The sequence below is a fragment of the Camelina sativa genome, chromosome 18 (genome assembly GCF_000633955.1).
Source record: "Camelina sativa cultivar DH55 chromosome 18, Cs, whole genome shotgun sequence".
Lineage (NCBI taxonomy): Eukaryota > Viridiplantae > Streptophyta > Magnoliopsida > Brassicales > Brassicaceae > Camelina > Camelina sativa.
The window spans coordinates 7,230,064-7,248,389 of record NC_025702.1 but is presented as its reverse complement, the minus strand read 5'-3'; the positions used below and the strand labels follow the sequence as shown (position 1 = coordinate 7,248,389).

At 42.6% G+C, this 18,326-nt stretch overlaps 2 protein-coding genes across 4 annotated transcripts in view; both read right to left on the bottom strand.

Moving 5' to 3' along the window:
• The window catches only part of LOC104760760, a 10,591-nt gene extending 3,712 nt beyond the window's left edge, over positions 1-6,879 (bottom strand). The window contains exons 1-9 of one of the 2 annotated variants that reach the window (XM_010483719.2): positions 6,367-6,879; positions 6,075-6,161; positions 5,780-5,869; positions 5,573-5,659; positions 5,373-5,489; positions 3,152-5,242; positions 2,904-3,050; positions 2,304-2,728; positions 1,883-2,223 (exon numbers count right to left, since the gene is read on the bottom strand). In XM_010483719.2, coding sequence (XP_010482021.1) covers positions 2,082-2,223; positions 2,304-2,728; positions 2,904-3,050; positions 3,152-5,242; positions 5,373-5,489; positions 5,573-5,659; positions 5,780-5,869; positions 6,075-6,161; positions 6,367-6,414 — 3,234 coding nt within the window. In that variant the 5' untranslated portion in view covers positions 6,415-6,879 and the 3' untranslated portion in view covers positions 1,883-2,081. Of the gene's footprint in view, positions 1-1,882; positions 2,224-2,303; positions 2,729-2,903; positions 3,051-3,151; positions 5,243-5,372; positions 5,490-5,572; positions 5,660-5,779; positions 5,870-6,074; positions 6,162-6,366 lie in introns of those variants that run through there. The other variant, XM_010483721.2, reaches the window with a different exon arrangement.
• Positions 298-1,775, bottom strand: LOC104760759 (protein MITOFERRINLIKE 1, chloroplastic-like). 2 transcript variants are annotated; one of them, XM_019240394.1, is made up of 2 exons: positions 845-1,775; positions 298-766 (listed from the first exon to the last, which is right to left on the bottom strand). In XM_019240394.1, exons 1-2 carry the CDS (start codon positions 1,761-1,763, stop codon positions 537-539), a joined length of 1,149 nt encoding a protein of 382 aa, XP_019095939.1. In that variant the 5' UTR covers positions 1,764-1,775; the 3' UTR covers positions 298-536. The 2 variants fall into 2 exon arrangements, with proteins under 2 accessions (XP_019095939.1, XP_010482020.1); XM_010483718.2 differs by having other exon boundaries at positions 298-1,763.

Below are 18,326 nucleotides of genomic sequence, written 5' to 3'. Positions count from 1 at the left end.
TAACTCACAGTTCCTCCCCAGTAGCACCAAGTTATGTGAACATCTGTCATCACCCTAGTCTTGACCACATCTTATGGTGTATTTATGGAAGCACATATAGCACAGCCAACACGCCACAACAAAGGCTCAAGATGGTTCTTCTGTTGCATTTTCTCCAAAACTGTTTCTTTCAACTATCCATACGACTAGTATCTTAATATGCCAGGCAGTAAGTTCCTCATTAATGTAGCAGAGAATTATAAATCAACATAACTCCCAACTGCTTTGTAACAAAAATGAAGTGTATGAGAAAAGAAGGAAGATAGATTTACAAGCGTAGGATTATACGGACAAAAATGACATGAGATTGAAGGAAAGCATGGCAGTCTATAAAGATGAATCTGAAAGAAATCGAATCAGAATGAAAATAAAGCTCGAATGAAAATGCAGCAAAAGTGAAACAACTCAAGTATGGAGAACAAGGATAAAGATTAATGCTTCTTGGAGAAGCATTGGAAAAGCTCTCTTTGTTCATCTGACCATATTTAAAACCAAACTCAAGAATCAGCATCAAGGTTAGTTTCAGAAACTTCTTTCCTCTTCAAATATTCATTTAAGATTGTAAGCCTTGCAGTCTCAAATGCAAAATAACCGATAGCAGAGAAACAAGCGCTGTGAACAACTCGAGGGCCCATACCGCGAGTAAAACCAACCAAACCTTCCTCTTTTAGTATCTGTCTCACTGTCCCAGCCACACCAGTATACATAGCATCGCCAAGTTTGTTCACTGCATCGACATGAATCTGCGTCATCAGCCTAGTCTTGACAACATCTAATGGTGTAGTTATGGAAGCAGAAATCGCACCAGCCAATGCGCCACAACAAACACTCTGCAAAGGCTCAAGATGGCTCTGCTGCGTTTTCTCCAAAACCGCAGCCTTGAGGTATTCAAACGACGAATAACTTAGAACACCAGCCGGCAAATTCCTCAACAATGTAGCCGAATAACCGGCGTAAAGCCCCAAGATTCCATCTTTCTCAAGAATCTTAAGCAATACTTGATACGATCGCCCACTAGCTCCAGCTTGCATTCTCTGTGTAATGAGCTCTTTAGGGACCATTATAGCCGAAGAGATTATGTTTCCCATAGCACCAGCAGTAGGTGGGATTAGCACGGTTGGAAAATCCGGGAATTTGGAGAGTAGAGACTTACCAAACTCACAGGTACCGAAGTAGACGGCGGAGGAAAACGTAGACCCAACAATCACGGCGGAGACACCACTGTAAAAACCTAAAACACCTTTAGCTTGAAATGTCTTAACTACTGCATCAAATGTGTTGCTATACACCTGAGACGCGCCTTTGGTTTGAAGCTTGGTTTTGATTGTGTCAAGTGGGAGAAGGGCAACGTATGTAAAAGCTCCCGCCAGTCCACCGGCTCCTGCACCGATGATGGCACGTTCCCACACAGAGAGTTGTTTCATGAGTGTTTGGATTTTTGGACTGCTTCGTGATGCTTGTTTCATCCATTTCAGGAATTCTGATCCGGGATTTGCGTGGATTGGATCCGAGACTGATGTACATGCAAATAATGCCTCGGATCTTCCGAAACTTGCTCTAAATCTCGGTGATTTGGTTTTGGGTTTAGGCTCTCTGACGATGGGGCTTTTGACGGAGGTGAGATCGGAGAAATGAGTGAAGAGGGAATTGAAATCGCGTGGAAGATGGCAGTGATTAAGATTCGGAGATGGGAGGCCAAGAGTTTCGGAGAGTCTAGCTTCCATGGCTGATTTGGGGGAAATGAGAACCAAACATAATAAAAGATGAGGATACCTAAAAGAAAGAGAAACAGCGCCCAGTGTAGTTACCGAAAAGCAAAACGGCATGAAGTGGAAGACGGAGAAAAAACGCTACAAGGCGTGAAGTTGGCTAATCAGATGATGTTATCTCAATTAGTTTTTAAACAATACGTAAATGGAAATTCACGACAAACTCTTTGCAAAACAACGCCAGAGATTCTCTATATACAGTGTAATTAAATTGCCTGAAAGTGAAACTCAGAATAAGGCTAACTGCTTCCTATGCTTTTAATTGTTTTGGGTTCATGTCTGGAATTGTGATTGGGATAGAGGTGATGTTGCCACACTTGCTCTATCGGTACCGCGAATGTTGTACTTCTCGTACACTCTTTCGCGATTCTCAGACCACCATACCTCTGCCTGTTGCTCCTTGAACCTTCTCCGGCTACAAAAAAAAAACAACCGCATTAGTATTAGTTTATAATCTCCAAAAAAAAAAAGTATCAAGATATTCTAAAATGTTACCTAAACCGCACACGTTTGAGATCTCTTGTTCCATTGCCTAGGGCTAATAGTGTTATATAAACACCAAGTTCGTACTGTTCGATCCACTCTGCCTCAACTTGAGAAGCATTTGAAGCTGATGCTACTGAGCTTCTTGAGTTTCGGCGATTGTCACCATCTTCTGAGAAACCATTACTGATTCGAATACCCTCGCTTCCAAGTTCGCTCATGCTTGCATCTGTGTTTCTTGGTGACGGGGAATTCCGCCGAAGTCCATTCATTGCCAAAGTTGATGCAAGTGAGGTGTCGTTAATTGAGTCAGATCGTGATGGACGCTGTCCATTCGCACTTGCAAATTGAAATCCGTTTTGCTCAAACCTGTTCAATAAATTAGCTGTCCGTGCTTCGTAAGCAGTCGATGGTAGCAACGCGGTTATATCCTTGACCTGGAAAGATCAAATAGGAAAGTTTAGGGAAGAAACAGAAAAGGAAAAACGAAATCAGGATTTCCGTGGAAGGGGGATGCTGGAAATGACAAGACAACTTCGTGGGGATTATATTTCAAAGATGAATACATCACACAGAGACGGTTTAATATATATAAGAGAATCAAGCCAAAACCTGTGCTGTCAGAGATTTTATAACTTCTTTTGCAACTTCTGATTTGGCGGATTCCTCTGCTACCAGGTTCATCGCTTCTTGCACTTTCTTCACAGACTTCTGAACTTCGAATTCTTGGGCCTCACATCTGTGCCTCAGACTCTCGGCCTGAACAGCATCCCAGATTCATTTTAAAAAGTTAACGAGTTTAGACAGACAGACGTGGAAGAAAAAGATAATGCTTTCAAGGTTTGGAGGTCGAGTTTTACCTGGGCGCGTAATTTGACTACTTCCTGATTCAGAAGTTCATTTGATTTCTTCAGACTCTCAGCTATACTTGTTGAAAAACCAAGACCAGCTGTCAAAGGAATGGGAGTGACTGAACGAGGAGGACTAGATCTTCTTGAAAAAGGTGACACAGATCTGGAGCTTGCTCCAGACGGAGTTACTGCTGGTTTTGGTGGCCCGCGCCGTAAGTCAGCCACATTGGTTAAAGCATCTTTAAGCTGTAATAGAGGTGTTTGAGAAGTGCGAACAAGAGAAAATGCGTCCGCCTTTTTTCCTTGTCTAGCTGCCCTGCTATCCAGCTGCTTAATCAAATCTATATTTGATGGTATTCCTGATTTAGCCAATCTTATCTCGGCTTTATCCAATCTGTCCTTGTTCTCCCCGGAAAGTCGTGGCATAACATTCTTCCTGCTATCAATACTAGATTCTGAAACTTTACTTAGTTTAGAGTAACATGAATCGCAGACACGATAGGGCTTGCCTGGATTAGGTGCCAAAGCAGCTTTCAGTGATTTCTTGGAACTGCATGAATGGCAGTGGACAAGTCCACAGTTGTAACAATTGTGTCTCTTTCGTGTGAATCCGAACGCCTGTCTACAAGCTGAACATTGAGATTGCTCAGTACCAGAAACCCATTTATGAAGACATATTGCTGCTGTAAAGTTTGAACCACAGGCAACATGTTTTACGTGTCTCTCTTTCAAAGCATCAACAAGAGTGGGTGCCTTACGGTCCTCAATATCTCCATGACCTAATCTCCCATTCGCACCCTTTCCCCATGTAAATACTTCATTTCGAGACGTTAAGACTGCTACATGATAAGCTCCGCATGCTATTTCTTCAACACTATCCTTAGTTAGTTTATCCTCTACTAAGCAAGGAAGCTTCCCATCAGCATTGGGATTCCCTAGTTGACCATAAACAGTAGTACCCATCGTGTAAATTTTCCCCGATGTGGTCAAGCCAACTGTTAAACTATGTCCACATGCAACTCTGTGAAAAGAATGGTCAATTAGAGCTGATACACATGTGGGTTTAAGCCGAGACTCTTTATCTCCATGACCAAGACGGCTCTTGTCACCATCACCCCATGTGAACAGCTTTCCTGATGAAATGCTTGAACTTGACTGAGTGACAATGACTTCTACTATTGCAGCAGCATGCCATACACCACATGCAACGGCAATAGTCCTCAAACCAGATAAAGATTCAACTTCTCTCGGGTAAAATACAGTTTCTTTGTCACCATGCCCTAAAACACCAAATGTTCCATCTCCAAAAGTAAAAAGCTGTCCAGTTGACGTGATCAAAGCAGTGTGCCACGGTCCACAAGATACGGACGCAACTTGAAGACCTTCAAGAGGACCTGAAATTCTCTTTGGTATCCAGTGACTTACATCGGTACCATGGCCAAGAAGTCCAACACAGTGTGTTCCATCACCCCATGTGTAAATCTCTCCTGTCATTGTGACAGCGCACGTATGGAACTCACCGCAGGCAACAAAATCAACACTAGTAGCAGCTAGAGACTCAATAAGCTGAGGACCACTAACATCTTTTCCCATTCCATGGCCAAGACGTCCTCCCGATGCGTCACCCCACGTAAAAACCTCACCTTGCCTAGAGACTAGAGCAGCATGCTTAACACCACATGCTATGTGATGGACATCCAAACAAACATTGGATTCCAATGGCTTTGGTATCAGAACATCAGACCTTGAACCAACACAAGAAGCATTCCTATCAGCCCCGACTCTGACAACACTATCACATAGCACTTCACCCCATATATAAACATCACCTAGAGCATCACAATCATCTGGAGCAGAACCATGACTTGAGCTGCTTTGAACACTAGAGACACTAACCCGGAAAACGTCTGATCCAGGTCCTCTTACTAACATATTTGGGCTCTCTGATGCCACATGTGATCTTTCAGAACTGACAGAATTCTCAGTTCTAGAAGTCCTGGGAAAAGTGTTTGAATTGGAGGGCGTCTCAACAATGCTAAAATCTCGAGAAGCACAAACTGAACTGTTGGTAGGACTGCTTAAAGTCAAGTCTCTGCTGTCCTGAAAATGATGAAATGAAACAAAACAAACTTCAGGAAAAACTAAATGAGACTTATCTTGAGAAGAGAGAAATACATTTGCAACATCAATAAAACTGACGCTGTCAGCGTTAGGAATGCTCATTACTTACAGCAATAGAGAGGCCTCCATCACTCCAGCCGTCAATTTTAGAGCGGCCAGCTTGACCAGATATCAAAGCTTTTAGGCCAGCAATCCACACCTCTGCCTCAACTTTGTCCTTGCAAATCTGAATATAAGGTAACCTTTTTAACTTCACATATACAGAGGCAGACAATACATGCTGAAGAGAAAGTAACTGAGGTTTATTACCAAATCAAGAGTCCGCTTCCTGTTGGAGTATACGAGAGAAAAAGATAAATAATCCTTTTCAGGGCGAAGGTAACGTTGGAAAACAGCCTGATAGCATAAACGTGATCAAAGTCATAACATGTTCCTCATAAATTTTTTGATGCCTTTGTTTGATACTGCATCGAAACAAAAAAGAAAAAAAAAAAGTAGAAATTCAAGAGAAATTACAGTTCGTTGTCCTGGAACAATCTTAGATACAGTTGCTAACTTGAGACGTTTTTCTCCACCATTTGAAATCCAGATTAAAGATGTCTCATCCTGCAAATAACATGTCCAAGGTGGATAAGAATAAAAGGCTTATATTTGACCAAACACAAAGATGCGAAAATATCCTCAGCCTTAATAGCACCACAAAGAAGCTCATGGAAAGATTGCAAGGCTCAGAACCAAATTTACAGCAAAACCAATTTTATTTATGCTCAGAACCGAAATGTAATCCATTTTTAATCTAAAGGACACTCACGTTGGAGAGTCTAAATGGACAAAACTTAGGCTTTCCTTTCCGACCATATTTCAACAGTTGAGCACCTTTCTTCAAAGCAATTAGAGCCTGCAAAACATTGAAGGGCTTCTGTGAAGATCTTGATGAGACAAAAACTAGTTCGTAACTAAAACTTCAAAATTACAGGGACACTTACAAGACGGAAAAAAAAAACATAATTTGCAAACAAATTTCAGACACATCTAGTGAGACTAGGAGAAATCATCAAAATTATATATAAAAAAAAAACACAGAGGAAAGAAGAAGAGAGGACCTGTTCGATGTCTCGCTCGACATTACCATAGCTCACAAGATCTGCCATTCCATGAGAGGGGTTTACCAAAATACCAAAACCCTCTCCGATCACACGGTGAAGCAGCACCGGTCATCCTAAGCAAACAAGACTACGTGAAGTCTCCGCCGTTCTAACCATCAAATTCCGCGCTAAACTCCAAAATAAAATTAAAAAAATAAAACCCTCTTCTATATCAAAATTCTTGGACAAAAATGTGAAATTTCGAAACCCTAGCTTCTTGAGTTAGGGGAGTTTCCGATGAAAGTGAGGTGTGCTCGGAAATCAAGAGAAAGCGTTCGCTGTTTTTAGGTGGTAACGGCTGTGGTGGTCTTGGAAATTGCGGTTTTTTCTTTGGTAATCTTGAGAAATTTCGCCGGAGGATGGAAGAAGAAGATGAAGATCGCCGGAGAGAGAGAGAGACCAGAGAGAAAGAGCGCGAGAATGAAAGGCACTACATCAAGCGCCAACGAAACTAGTCTTTTGCCGTGGAATTCCAAGTACGGACATAGTCAATGTTGAAAAGTAAAATAATTACACATCAGTTATTAAATAGGGTAATATAATAATAATGTTCCTCGTTTATATTTATTTTTCACCTAATATTTTAATTTTATATTATTAATTATCAAAATATATGTATAAATTTTTTAAGGATATATAATTAACTAAAAGTGATACAAAGTAGTAAATATAGACAAAAAGGTTAAGAGTATTTTTATTTATTTATCATTTTTAGCATTATACAGTTGTAACCAAGTCCCATTTATTTTAATTATGTTCTTAACTATTGCATCTAATTATCTCTTTCAACTATGTCTACTTCGTCTAATCAATCAGTTTATTAAATGGAAAATTTCCAAAATATTCCCACTTCAGCCGTAGCGGTAGAAAGCTCTACTTGTCGCATCTGAGGGTAGAGGATGTCACGAAGTGGTGATTAAGAAGAAGAAATGATTAAAGAACTATAAAAATGGAACTCACGATGAGCCTGGATATGAAGTACTTAGTCTCATTATTGTTTTATCTTAAAAAAAAAAATTAAGAGGTGGTAGATCTGTTTCTTTTTCATTCGTGCTAATTAAAGTCTCCTCACTTTCTCATTTTATATAAGAACGTGTGTTTATTTAGAATATACACATGCCAACATATTGGATTGGTTGTTACTTGTTAGGTTGGGTTTTTATTATACCCAAAAACTTTTTTAGAAGAGCTTGTGAGACTGGAACGGAGACGCATAAGGATATTATGCACGTTACACTCACCCAAATTCAATTGAGAGTTCTTTTCTTGAAGCTAGTAGCCTTGAATGGAGTTGATATCTTAGGGATGTGCATTGCTGGTCACTGATTATTGATCAAGGGAGATAGGACATGAAATCAAGCCTGTCCGTACGAGTATCTGATCAATAATGATAACTGGGCCGTAGTCCAAGTTGCAGCATGAGGAACAGAGGCCTTACGGGAATCGATACTGATAAGAGGAAGGATCTAGAATAGATAGAAGTTACATGTGACTCTTGGTGGACGAACCCAGCGAAGTCAAACCAAGATCGGAGGTCGTTTTCATCGTAGGAGCTCCCATGTGAAGACCTCCTTATGTCACTATCTCCATTAATTCAGTACTAACGGCTATATGCCTATTGGCTTTCTATATCAGCCCTTGTAACATACATTTGAGAGATTCTAATTTAAGTCTTTTGGTTTATCATTTATTCTCTATCAAGTAATTCTCTTCTATTCCGCAATTCTAACATGGTATCAGAGCCAGGTTGTTGTTCTTGACAATCTGAATCTTCTATTCTCGTGTTTCTCCCTTTATTCTCAAAGTATATTCTCTCATGTTCTTCTCTAGTCTTTAGTTTACAGTTGATTCTCTGGTTAAAAGATTTATCCAACGGTCCATAGCACAACCATGGAAAACTCGAAACCTCTTGTGCTATCTACCGTTCTCAAAGGAGGAAACTATCTCATGTGGTCAAGAACCACCAAAACCGCATTATGTGGCCGCGGACTCTGGAGCCATATTGAAGGCGGAAAAGCTCCAAAGAAAGCCACCAAGAACGATGAGAAGAAATCATCAAAGAAGATGAAGAGGAGGCTAAACTCGAAGAAGAAGCCAAATCGTTCAAAGAAGACCAAATCGTCCTCTCCATTCTCCAAAACTCTCTAGAAGCTCCGATTCTCGAAGCTTACTCATACTGTGAGACGGTTGGTGAACTATGGGAGACTCTCAAGAACGTCTTCGGCAACATCTCCAACCTGACTCGTGTCTTTGAAGTTAAGAAGATTATCAATGACCTGACTAAAGAGGATATGGAGTTTAACAAACAATTCGGTAAGTTCAGATCTCTGTGGGCCGAGTTTGAAATACTTAGGCCGAACACCATGGATCCGGCTGTGCTCAACGAGCGAAGAGAACAAGAAAAAGTCTTTGCCTTGATGCTCACACTCAACCCTACTTTCAATGACCTCATCAAACACATCCTAATATCTGACAAGCTCCCTAGTCTTGATGACGTATGTGCGCAGATTCAGAAAGAGCAAGGTTCACTTGGCCTATTCAGTGGTAAAGGAGAGTTAGTCATGGCCAACAAGGGCATTTTCAAGCCAGAGGATCGAAGACCAAAAGAAGGGTGTGAACATTGCAAGAGAAAGAGTCACACTAAAGACAAATGTTGGTTTCTTCATCCTCACTTAAGGCCAAATAACCTCAACAAGTTAAATAACCTTAACAACAACAGAGATCCGAGAGCAAATCTCACCCACTCAAAGGATGAACAAGGACAAGCTGCCTCATCGAAGAGTGGAGAAGAGACTGCATCTGGCGACTTTGTGAGGAAATCAGACTTGGAAGCATTTTTCAAGTCTTTGGCTTTCAAAGAATCTGGTAAAACATTCTTAACCCTTAGTCCTAAGAGTTTCAAGGATACAAGTGCTTTGATCCTCCCAGTAATCGCATATTCGTTTCTCGGGATGTCAAGTTTATTGAAGAACAAGTATACTTTGAGAAGAGAAATTGGGATGATCTAAAGGACCTTGCAAATCCTACTGATCGATCCGCAAGCCTCAGGTTCTTACTCGATCATCTTGGCATCTCACCACATCAACATCAAACTGTGTCCCAGGATACTACACCTGACTCAACTGGTGACGCAATAACTACAACAGCTCCGCCTGAGGTTTTGGTTCCGATGTCAGAGGGGGAGACCGATGTGATACATGAAGAAAACATAGCTCAAGTTCAAACTCAAGTTGAAGCTCGAGTTCAAACCCAAGAAACTGAACAAACTTAGACTCAAAACAGATTCCAAAACAGAGCTCAAACTGAAGAAACAACTTTGGAACTCCTGGAGCCGACGTCATCACATCATGATCCGACACCACCACCAGTAAGGAGAAGTACCCGGATCAAGTATCTGTCAACCTGGAAAGACAAGCGATTATATTACAACAATCAAGCCATTGCTCATCCGATTCAAGTCGTGTGTTCTCTAGCTATACTACCAGCTGATCATCAAGCGTTTCTTGGTAAGATAGATGAACACGATATACCAAAGACATATGAAGAAGCCAAGGAAAGCAAATAATGGTTGAATGCTGTTGATGATGAAGTAGGAGCTATGAAACGTAATCATACATGGGACGAGTCTGACCTTCCACCTTGAAAGAAAGCAGTAAGCTCAAAATGGGTATTCACAATCAAATACTTGAGCAATGGAGATATAGAACGCTATAAAGCTCGACTTGTGGCGCGTGGCTTTACACAAACCTATGGAGAAGATTACAAGGAAACGTTTGCGCCTGTAGCAAAACTTCACACGATAAGAGTATGTAACAACCCGTCTCGCGGACCCCATTAGCCTCACTGCTAGCTTGCCCCATAAGCCCAAAACTGGCCCTGCAGGGCATCGATCCTAACCCCTCAATGTGGCAAATGGAACTACTCATCCAAATCCACAGTAGGTTATTGGTGCGCCAGGCGTTCCTCGAACCCTGGTCCCCACCCTTTAACAACCTTCCCAAAGGACAAGTTGCCACCAATTGATCTATTGGGATATCCACAGTGATGGATTAGGATCGATGCCCTGCAGAGCCAGTTTGGGGTCCGATGGGGCGACTAGTAGTGAGGCTAAGATCAGTCCATTAAAAGGCCCAAATGGAGCAAAATGATTAAAACGACAAAAGGAATGTCGTGTGTTGTATATGTATCTCCTTCTCCATTTTGCCGTCAAGGAGAAACGCAGACCTAACCCTAAAAACACACTAGCATCTTGATCTTGATCCTTGGAGATCTGAAGTCGTGATCTTCTTGTTGGTGATGTTGGTACTAAGAAGAAAGTTATCGAGAGGCCTTGTTGTTATCGTGAGTCTTGTGGAGAAGTAGCGTTGCTTAGAAGACCGTGAGCCTTCACAGCCGTCGGTCACCAAAGCTGGTTAGTCCGCCACCGTCGGTCACCGGAGATGTCAGGCGTTGTCACCAGAGCATTCATGGTCCATCGGAGATATCTTTAAGGGTAAGGAAACCCTATTTTCTTATGTAGCTTGCACAAGAAGTTACTGACCTTGTCTTATGATTGTTGTTGTCGTTTCGTTGTTGAGCGATGAGGATCTAACCTCTGAAGCTTGAATGGCCGTGTCGATGTCAAGCCGCCGATCAGATCTGTCGAGAGTAATTGCCGAGAAAGGTAATCGGCTGCACCTTGTCTCGTGTTGTAGTTGTTGTTGTGTTTTGTTGATTATTGAACCGTGTCTAAACCAATGAATCTTAACTTATGTTAGACAAGAACCGTAACTTAATTCATGTGGACGTGAGTTGACTTATGGTTTGGTGGTCACGTATGGGAGTGTGGTGTTTGTGATATTAGTTTGACTTGAGATTTGATTATGAAACCAAACATTCATGTGGCCTAAAAGTGGAACTGTGGTATATTAAATTATTAGTTTATGGTCTAATTAATTTAAGTGGAAAATATCAAAATTAAGTAAAGACTTTGGATTTTTTATTTGGTTTAATTGATTATGGTGATCTAAACTGTTGCCGATGGAGGATTGTTGCTGAAGAGTTTCTGTTGTTACTTTTTCTACACCAAGGATTAAATCCAATAACTAAGGTGAGGGTGGTATTTGCGGATAACAGTAATCTTTTTCCTTATGTACTCTTCGATAGTTGATGAGTATAGACTTAAGAATTATTTATTGATTGAAAGTGTTTGTGTGGATTTGTGTGCATAGTAAAATAGGCTGTTAGTAACATGATATATGTTAGGCACATTAGCTACATAATCTGATGTTATGAATTAACTTATATATTATATTATAAATATAATTATGAACATAAATAAGAATGAGAATGAGAATAAGAAAGGGAAAGATACTTGAGGATATTGGACTGTAATGACTGACGGGTTCATTGCAGTTCATAAACCGCTGACGAGCAGGGAAGAATCGAGCTATTGGTCGTGGTCTTCTAAAAAAGGGGGTTTGGGAGCCAGAAAAAGTGTTAATGGCCAAACCTATAAATAAAATAAAACTTCTTATGTAAAGAAACAGAAATGTTTGAATGTGGTAGTTGCCACCAAAGTGCATAAAATAAGATGAAAGTTATTGAGGAGAATAAGATGTTTGCTTGTTTGTTTGATTAATAGACATTCTAAATCTAAGCTAAGTAATGATCGCTGATTATATTCGGAACGTGATTATTGTATGTCCAGTGGGAAGAGTTTGATCTCCTCACTGAGTAAACTTGTTTACTCACCCCCTTATTTCCCTATTTCCCAGGTTAGTAAGTTCAACAGTTGCAGTTTGAAGTCTGTTCGTTGGTGAATTTTAAACAAAGAAACGTTATTGGCCAGACCGAATGGATTACATGTTGTTCCATCTTTTGCGACGGTACGAGTGTTACATTTGGTATCAGAGCCAGGTTAAGGCCACTCCGGTGCTGACCCGGAGGATCAAGTTTTCGAAAACGATTTTGTTTAAAAAAAAAATGTTTTCAACGAAAGTTTCCGGAAACGAGTTTTGTTTTGTATAAATATTTTGTAACATCCGCGAACCAAAACTCTGCGTTTTGGGGATAGGTGTCGATGGACACCAAGAGTGGTGTTGGTCGACACCACTTAATTTCTGGTTCGACCAGATGGATTCAATTGGTGAATTTTGGACGGTTTGGTTAAGGAAAACCACAGAACCGGACTATTAAGTGAGGAAAACAACCTAGGTCGTGTTTTATTGTTCTCTCGCCGCTGAATAAAAGAGGAAAAAGATGAGAAAAGTTGTTCTTGAGTTTATGTGAGTTTTGGTTAGATTCAAGGCTTTCTGGGTGAGATCTTGCTGAGGGAGTGAGGATTCAAGGCTAGGAACATGTGGGAGGTTTGCTGGGAGTGTGAGATTCATCATTGTTGGTCAGAAACTTCCTGCAAAAAGGTGAGTGCATGATCATGGCTGATCTAAGCCTTTGATTCCTTGTTCTTGCTTGTTTTTGCTGTTTTTGGTGTGTTTTTCTTGCTGGGATTGGTTGCTACAGGTTCCTATGGACATATTTGGCTTGGGTTTTGAGTATTGGATGATTTGGAAGAGGTTGGGGAGCGAGATTCGACTCTCGGCTTCGAGCGGATCATGGTTGCAGAGGGAGTCTCGATCGACACCACTTGGTGTCGGTCGACACCAGCAAAACGACATCGATCGACACTGTGGGTTAGTGTCGGTTTGACATTGGAATAGTTATGTTTGGATATTGGTTATTCTATTATTGAGTATTATTGGATATTGGTATTTGTTATTTCGCTGTTGTTTATGATTGTGGTTAGGTGGCTAGTGGATATGGGACCACTAGTTGTAATTTATTTATTATTTTTATTATATTATTACTATTTATTATTTAAAAAAAAAGGGTCAGGTCATTTCAGTTTGGTATCAGAGCACTTACGGTTCTAGGTTTGGGTTCACTAGGTTTCTGTTGTTGATGTTGGGATTGCATGCTTTGATTGATTACGTGAGTTACTCAATTTTGTGTGGCATGGAGTCCTAGAACATCTTCTTCGAGCTTACAATGTGATTCCACGCTGCGTTTATGTTTTTGTGGTTTGTGTTATGTTAAGATTGCTTGTTAGCCTCTGTTCTTGGAAGTGCAGTGGTTAAAGGTGTTTGATTTGTTGGTCGTGGACGTGGGCATTGTCATGGTCGTGTTCGGACGGGTTTCCTATGCCAGCAAGTGTGTGGTACAGATTTCCACGAGGAGGTACGCCGTAGGATCGCAAGCGTATCAGGAGGGACCAGAGGGGGTTAGCCGGTGAGCGTGCCGGGGGTGCTGGGAACCCAAGTTTGGGGCTGCAGCAGGTGGAGCCCAGGGTCGAGATGATCGCTTGGCGGATCTGTTGGCGTGCTGTGGGAGCGGTTACCGAGAGGGGGTACCAGTGCAGGCTCCAGTTGTACCGCATGTGGGGGGTGCAGCCGAGGGCTGCGAATGTTGAGGACTATCCATCTTTTGTTAGGAGGATGGAGCAGTTGTAGATGACCTGTACGAGATTCTTATCGAGAGGTATCGAGCCTAGAGGGGCAGATAGGTGTTCATATTCAGTTGGATCAGATATTTCTCTATTTGGTGGGTAATCCAGGTTGATATGAGAAGTTGAGTGGGAAGGTGTAACATTGCTATGTTATACTCGGACCACAGGATGTACTTCTGGTTGGGAGATGTTTATAGTCGTTAAGGATTGTTGCTCTTGAGGGGATGGTGATTCTCTTGAATACCGATAGCTCGAGGGGCTGGGGGCTCCGAGAGTGGCAGAGGGGATTATGTTTCCCTAAGGGGATGAGTAGTTCCCTTGATACCGAGATCTTGAGGATTGTGGTCCAAGAGTGAGACGGTATAATTCGAAGACGCTGGTCTGAGAGTGAGATTAGTATGGCTCGAAGGTTGGGACCTAAGGGTGGAGGAGTTGGGAGCAAGCAATGCCTAGGACGTGAGTATAAACATAATGATTGAATGTAGACCTCGAGAGATTGACGGTGGTTTAATCTTGGGTGTTGGATATGTTGACCAATGGGTCAGGGTTTTATGACCAGAGCGGTTATGAATGTGTAGCTGTTGAGCTAGGATTGTGAGGGTGGTGGTGATGGAGTCCCGGGAAGGGGAGTTGCAGCAGGTTTGAGCCGGGAAAGGCATATTTGCCAGATACATGAGTTCACGAGAAGCCTTCATGTCAGGATAATCTAATCGTTGCGACGATGTTTACGATCATTGGAGATGGACAGGGTTGCTAGATTCAAGGTTTTGGTAAGCTTGCTGAGGGAAACAAGGCAAGAGGCTTGAGTTGGCGGCTTGCAAAGCATTTGACACGGTGAATCAGAATGTGCGAACGTATGGTACTTGTTTGTTTTATTACGCTCATATTGATGATTTGTTGTGGAGAATTGCTAAGCGGGAAGCTAATTTTGTTATAAGCTATCTTGTGGAAGTTTTCTTAAGAGACAAGTTACTAGAGGTTCTTGGATGGACAAGAGGTGTTGATATCCGGGTGGTGGTGAGTTGATGTCAGCATACTTGATTAGTAGTCTAGTAGAGTTGAGGAAGAAAAATAAGGGGTTCTTACGTCTTATCACTTCACCGTGGGGAGCGTCAGTGTTGTTCGTCAAGTAGAAGGACGAGGTATGGGTTTATGAGTTCGTGGCGATGTCGTTTGGGTTAACAAATGCGCCAACAGCTTTTTTGTGAGGTTGATGAACAACTTATTTCAGGAGTTTCTAGATGTGTTTGTCATCATCTTCATCGACGACATCCTGGTTTATTCTAAAAGTCTTGAGGAGCATGCAATGTGTTTGAGAGCAGTTCTAGAGAAGCTGCATGAGCAGAAGCTGTTTGTTAAGCTGAGGAAGTGTAGTTTCTGGCAGCGTGAGATGGGTTTTCTGGGTCATATTGTATCTAAAGATGGGGTTTCAGTAGATCCGGAGAAGATTCAAGCTATTAGAGATTGACCTAGACTGCAGAATGCCATGGAGATCAGGGTTTTCCTTGGGTTGGCAGGCTATTACATGAAGTTTGTGCAGGGCTTTGCAAGCAGAGCACGTCCTATGACTAAGTTGACAGGGAAGAATGTTCCTTTTGTGTGGTCACAAGAGTGCGAGGCGGGCTTTGCAAGACTGAAGAAGATGTTAACTACTACTCAAGTATTGGCTTTGCCTGAGCAGGGAGAACCTTATGTTGTCTATACAGATGCATCCAGAGTTGGTTTGGGGTGTGTGTTGATGCAGCATGGGAAGGTGATTGCCTACGCTTCGCGGCAGTTGCGGAAGCATGAGGAAAATTATCCTACTCATGACTTTGAGATGGGTGCTGTAGTTTTTTCCCTGAAGATTTGGAGATCTTGTCTTTATGGTGCAAAGATACAGGTGTTTACAGATCATGAGAGCCTGAAGTACATATTCACTCAGCCCAAGCTGAACTTGAGGCAGAGACGGTGGATGGAGCTGGTGGCGGATTATGATCTGGATATAACTTATCCCCCTGGTAAGGCTAACCTGGTTGCGGATGCTCTGAGTCAGAAGAGGGCAGCTTGGGCTTAGGAGCAGGATATGGACTCTCTGGTAGGACAGATTAGTGCGTGGAGTTTGTGTGCAGTTTCTCAGGAGCTGTTGGGTTTGGTTGCAACTGATAGAGCGGATCTGTGGAGCAGAGTGCGTTTGGCTCAGGAGAATGATTTGGGGCTGGTGAATGCCTCTAAGGTTGTTGACTCTGAGTATCATGTTTCAGCTAATAGTACTATTTTGGTACATGGGCGGATTTGTGTGCCTAAGGATAGGAGAGGCTCATGCGAGCATGTTCTCCATTCATCCAGGAGCGACTAAGATGTACCGTGACCTCAAGAGGTACTATCATTGGGTCGGGATGAAGAAGGATGTGGCTAACTGGGTCGCGACGTGTGATGTGTGTCAGCTAGTGAAGGCTGAGCATCAAGTACCAGGTGGATTGCTGAAGAGTCTTCCCATTCCAGAGTGGAAGTGGGATATGATTACTATGAACTTCGTGGTAGGTTTACCAGTGTCCAGGACGTTTGATGCTATTTGGGTCATTGTGGACCGGTTGACTAAGTCGACACATTTTCTGGCCATTAAGAAGACTGATGGAGCAGCGGTCTTGGCTAAGAAGTATGTAAAGTAGATAGTCAGATTGCATGGGGTGCCAGCGAGCATTGTGTCTGAGAGGGATTACAAGTTCACTTTGGTGTTCTGGTAGGCATTTCAGGCAGAGATGGGCACTAAGGGGCATATGAGTACAACTATCATTCCTAGACAGATGGATAGCCAAAGAGGACGATCCAGACGTTGGGGGAGTTGCTGAGGATGTGTGTGCTTGATTGGGGTGGCCATTTGGCAGATCACTTGTGCTTGATAGAGTTTGCTTACAACAATAGTTACCAGGCGAGTTTTGGGATGGATCCTTACGAGGTTTGTATGTGAGGTCGTGTTGTACACCGTTATGTTGGACTCAAGTGGGGGATAGGAGCATGTACGGGGAAGATTTTGTGCAGGAGACCTCAGAGAAGATTCGAGTTCTCAAGCTAAACATGAAGGAAGCTCAGATCCGCATAGGAGTTATGCCGACAAGAGGAGGAGAGATCTTGAGTTTCAGGTTGGAGATAGAGTGTATCTCAAGATGACCATGTTGTGGAGTCGGAACATGCCATTGACTGCGACTAAGTAACAAGATGAGGTGGTGTTCGGGATAAAAAGTTCCGCGAGCCTGTTGTTTAAAGGGGAAAGGTTTCCTAATTAGTAGTTGCTAAAAGAGGAAAGTTTCCAGAAGTGGACAGTTCTAAAAATGGAAAGTTTTATGTGAGTTCGAATTTGTCCATTTTTAGTCGTCGTGAGCCTTGGAGAGGCTAGTATGGCCTTAGTGGCGGACCATGGGGTTATCTTGTGCCGTGTGCGGCGGTCTTGCGAGACGTGTGTAGCTTTTGTGGCAGGCTGTTTAGCCGTTGTGTGGCCTTTGTGGCGGGTTGTTTATCCGTTGTGTGGCCTTTGTGGCGGGCTGTTTAGCCATTGTGTGGCCTTTGTGATGGTCCTTCGGGACATATGGTCTTTGTGACGGTCCTTCGGGACGAGTGGCCTTGGTGGCGGTCTTGTTTAGGACATTTGTTTGTCTTTTGTGGCGGTCCTATTTAGGACATTTGTTTGGCCTTTGCGGTGGTCCTGTTTAGGACATTTGTTTGGCCTTTGTGGCAGTCATATTTAGGACATTTGTTTGGTCTTTGTGGCGGCCCGTGGGGCAGTGAGATGACCCTTGTGTGGTCATCAGGTATTCCAGTGAGGGAATATGTGGTTGGTAGGACATTGTGTTGTCTTACCTGAGCTACGGGAAGGAAACCTGGTTAGGGATAGGACGTAGACGTGTTCAGAATTGTTTGCTCATGACTCTTGGGGGACTTTGGTTCTCCTAGTACCGCCATATTCTAAGACTTTGTGGCTTGGGAGTATGGTTGGTATATCGACTTTGGATGACAATCTGGGGGTGCACTGAAGGGTGGCAACCCGAGAGACGAGTATTGGACTTCCTTATATATATTATGGCATGCGGGTTTAGGCCCGATGAGGAGCCAATATCATGGCATGCAGACCTCGGTCTGATGAGGAGCCAATAAAGACTCAAGGTTTACACCTGTGAGTGAAGGAAAGTCTAAAAGTCGAGAGCAAATAATGCCTGGAACGTGAGCCTATCGCCTAGAGGTGACTTTCCGTAGATCGGTCGGAAGAGTGCGAGCCATGGAGATGGTTGCATGAGAGTCTTTGACTGATGGTTGTTCGAGATTCGAGGATGAATCTATGTTGGTGGGGGAGAATTATAACATTCGCAAACCAAAACTCTGCGTTTTGGGGATGGGTGTCGATGGACACCAAGAGTGGTGTCGGTCGACACCACTTAATTTCCGGTTTGACCAGATGGAT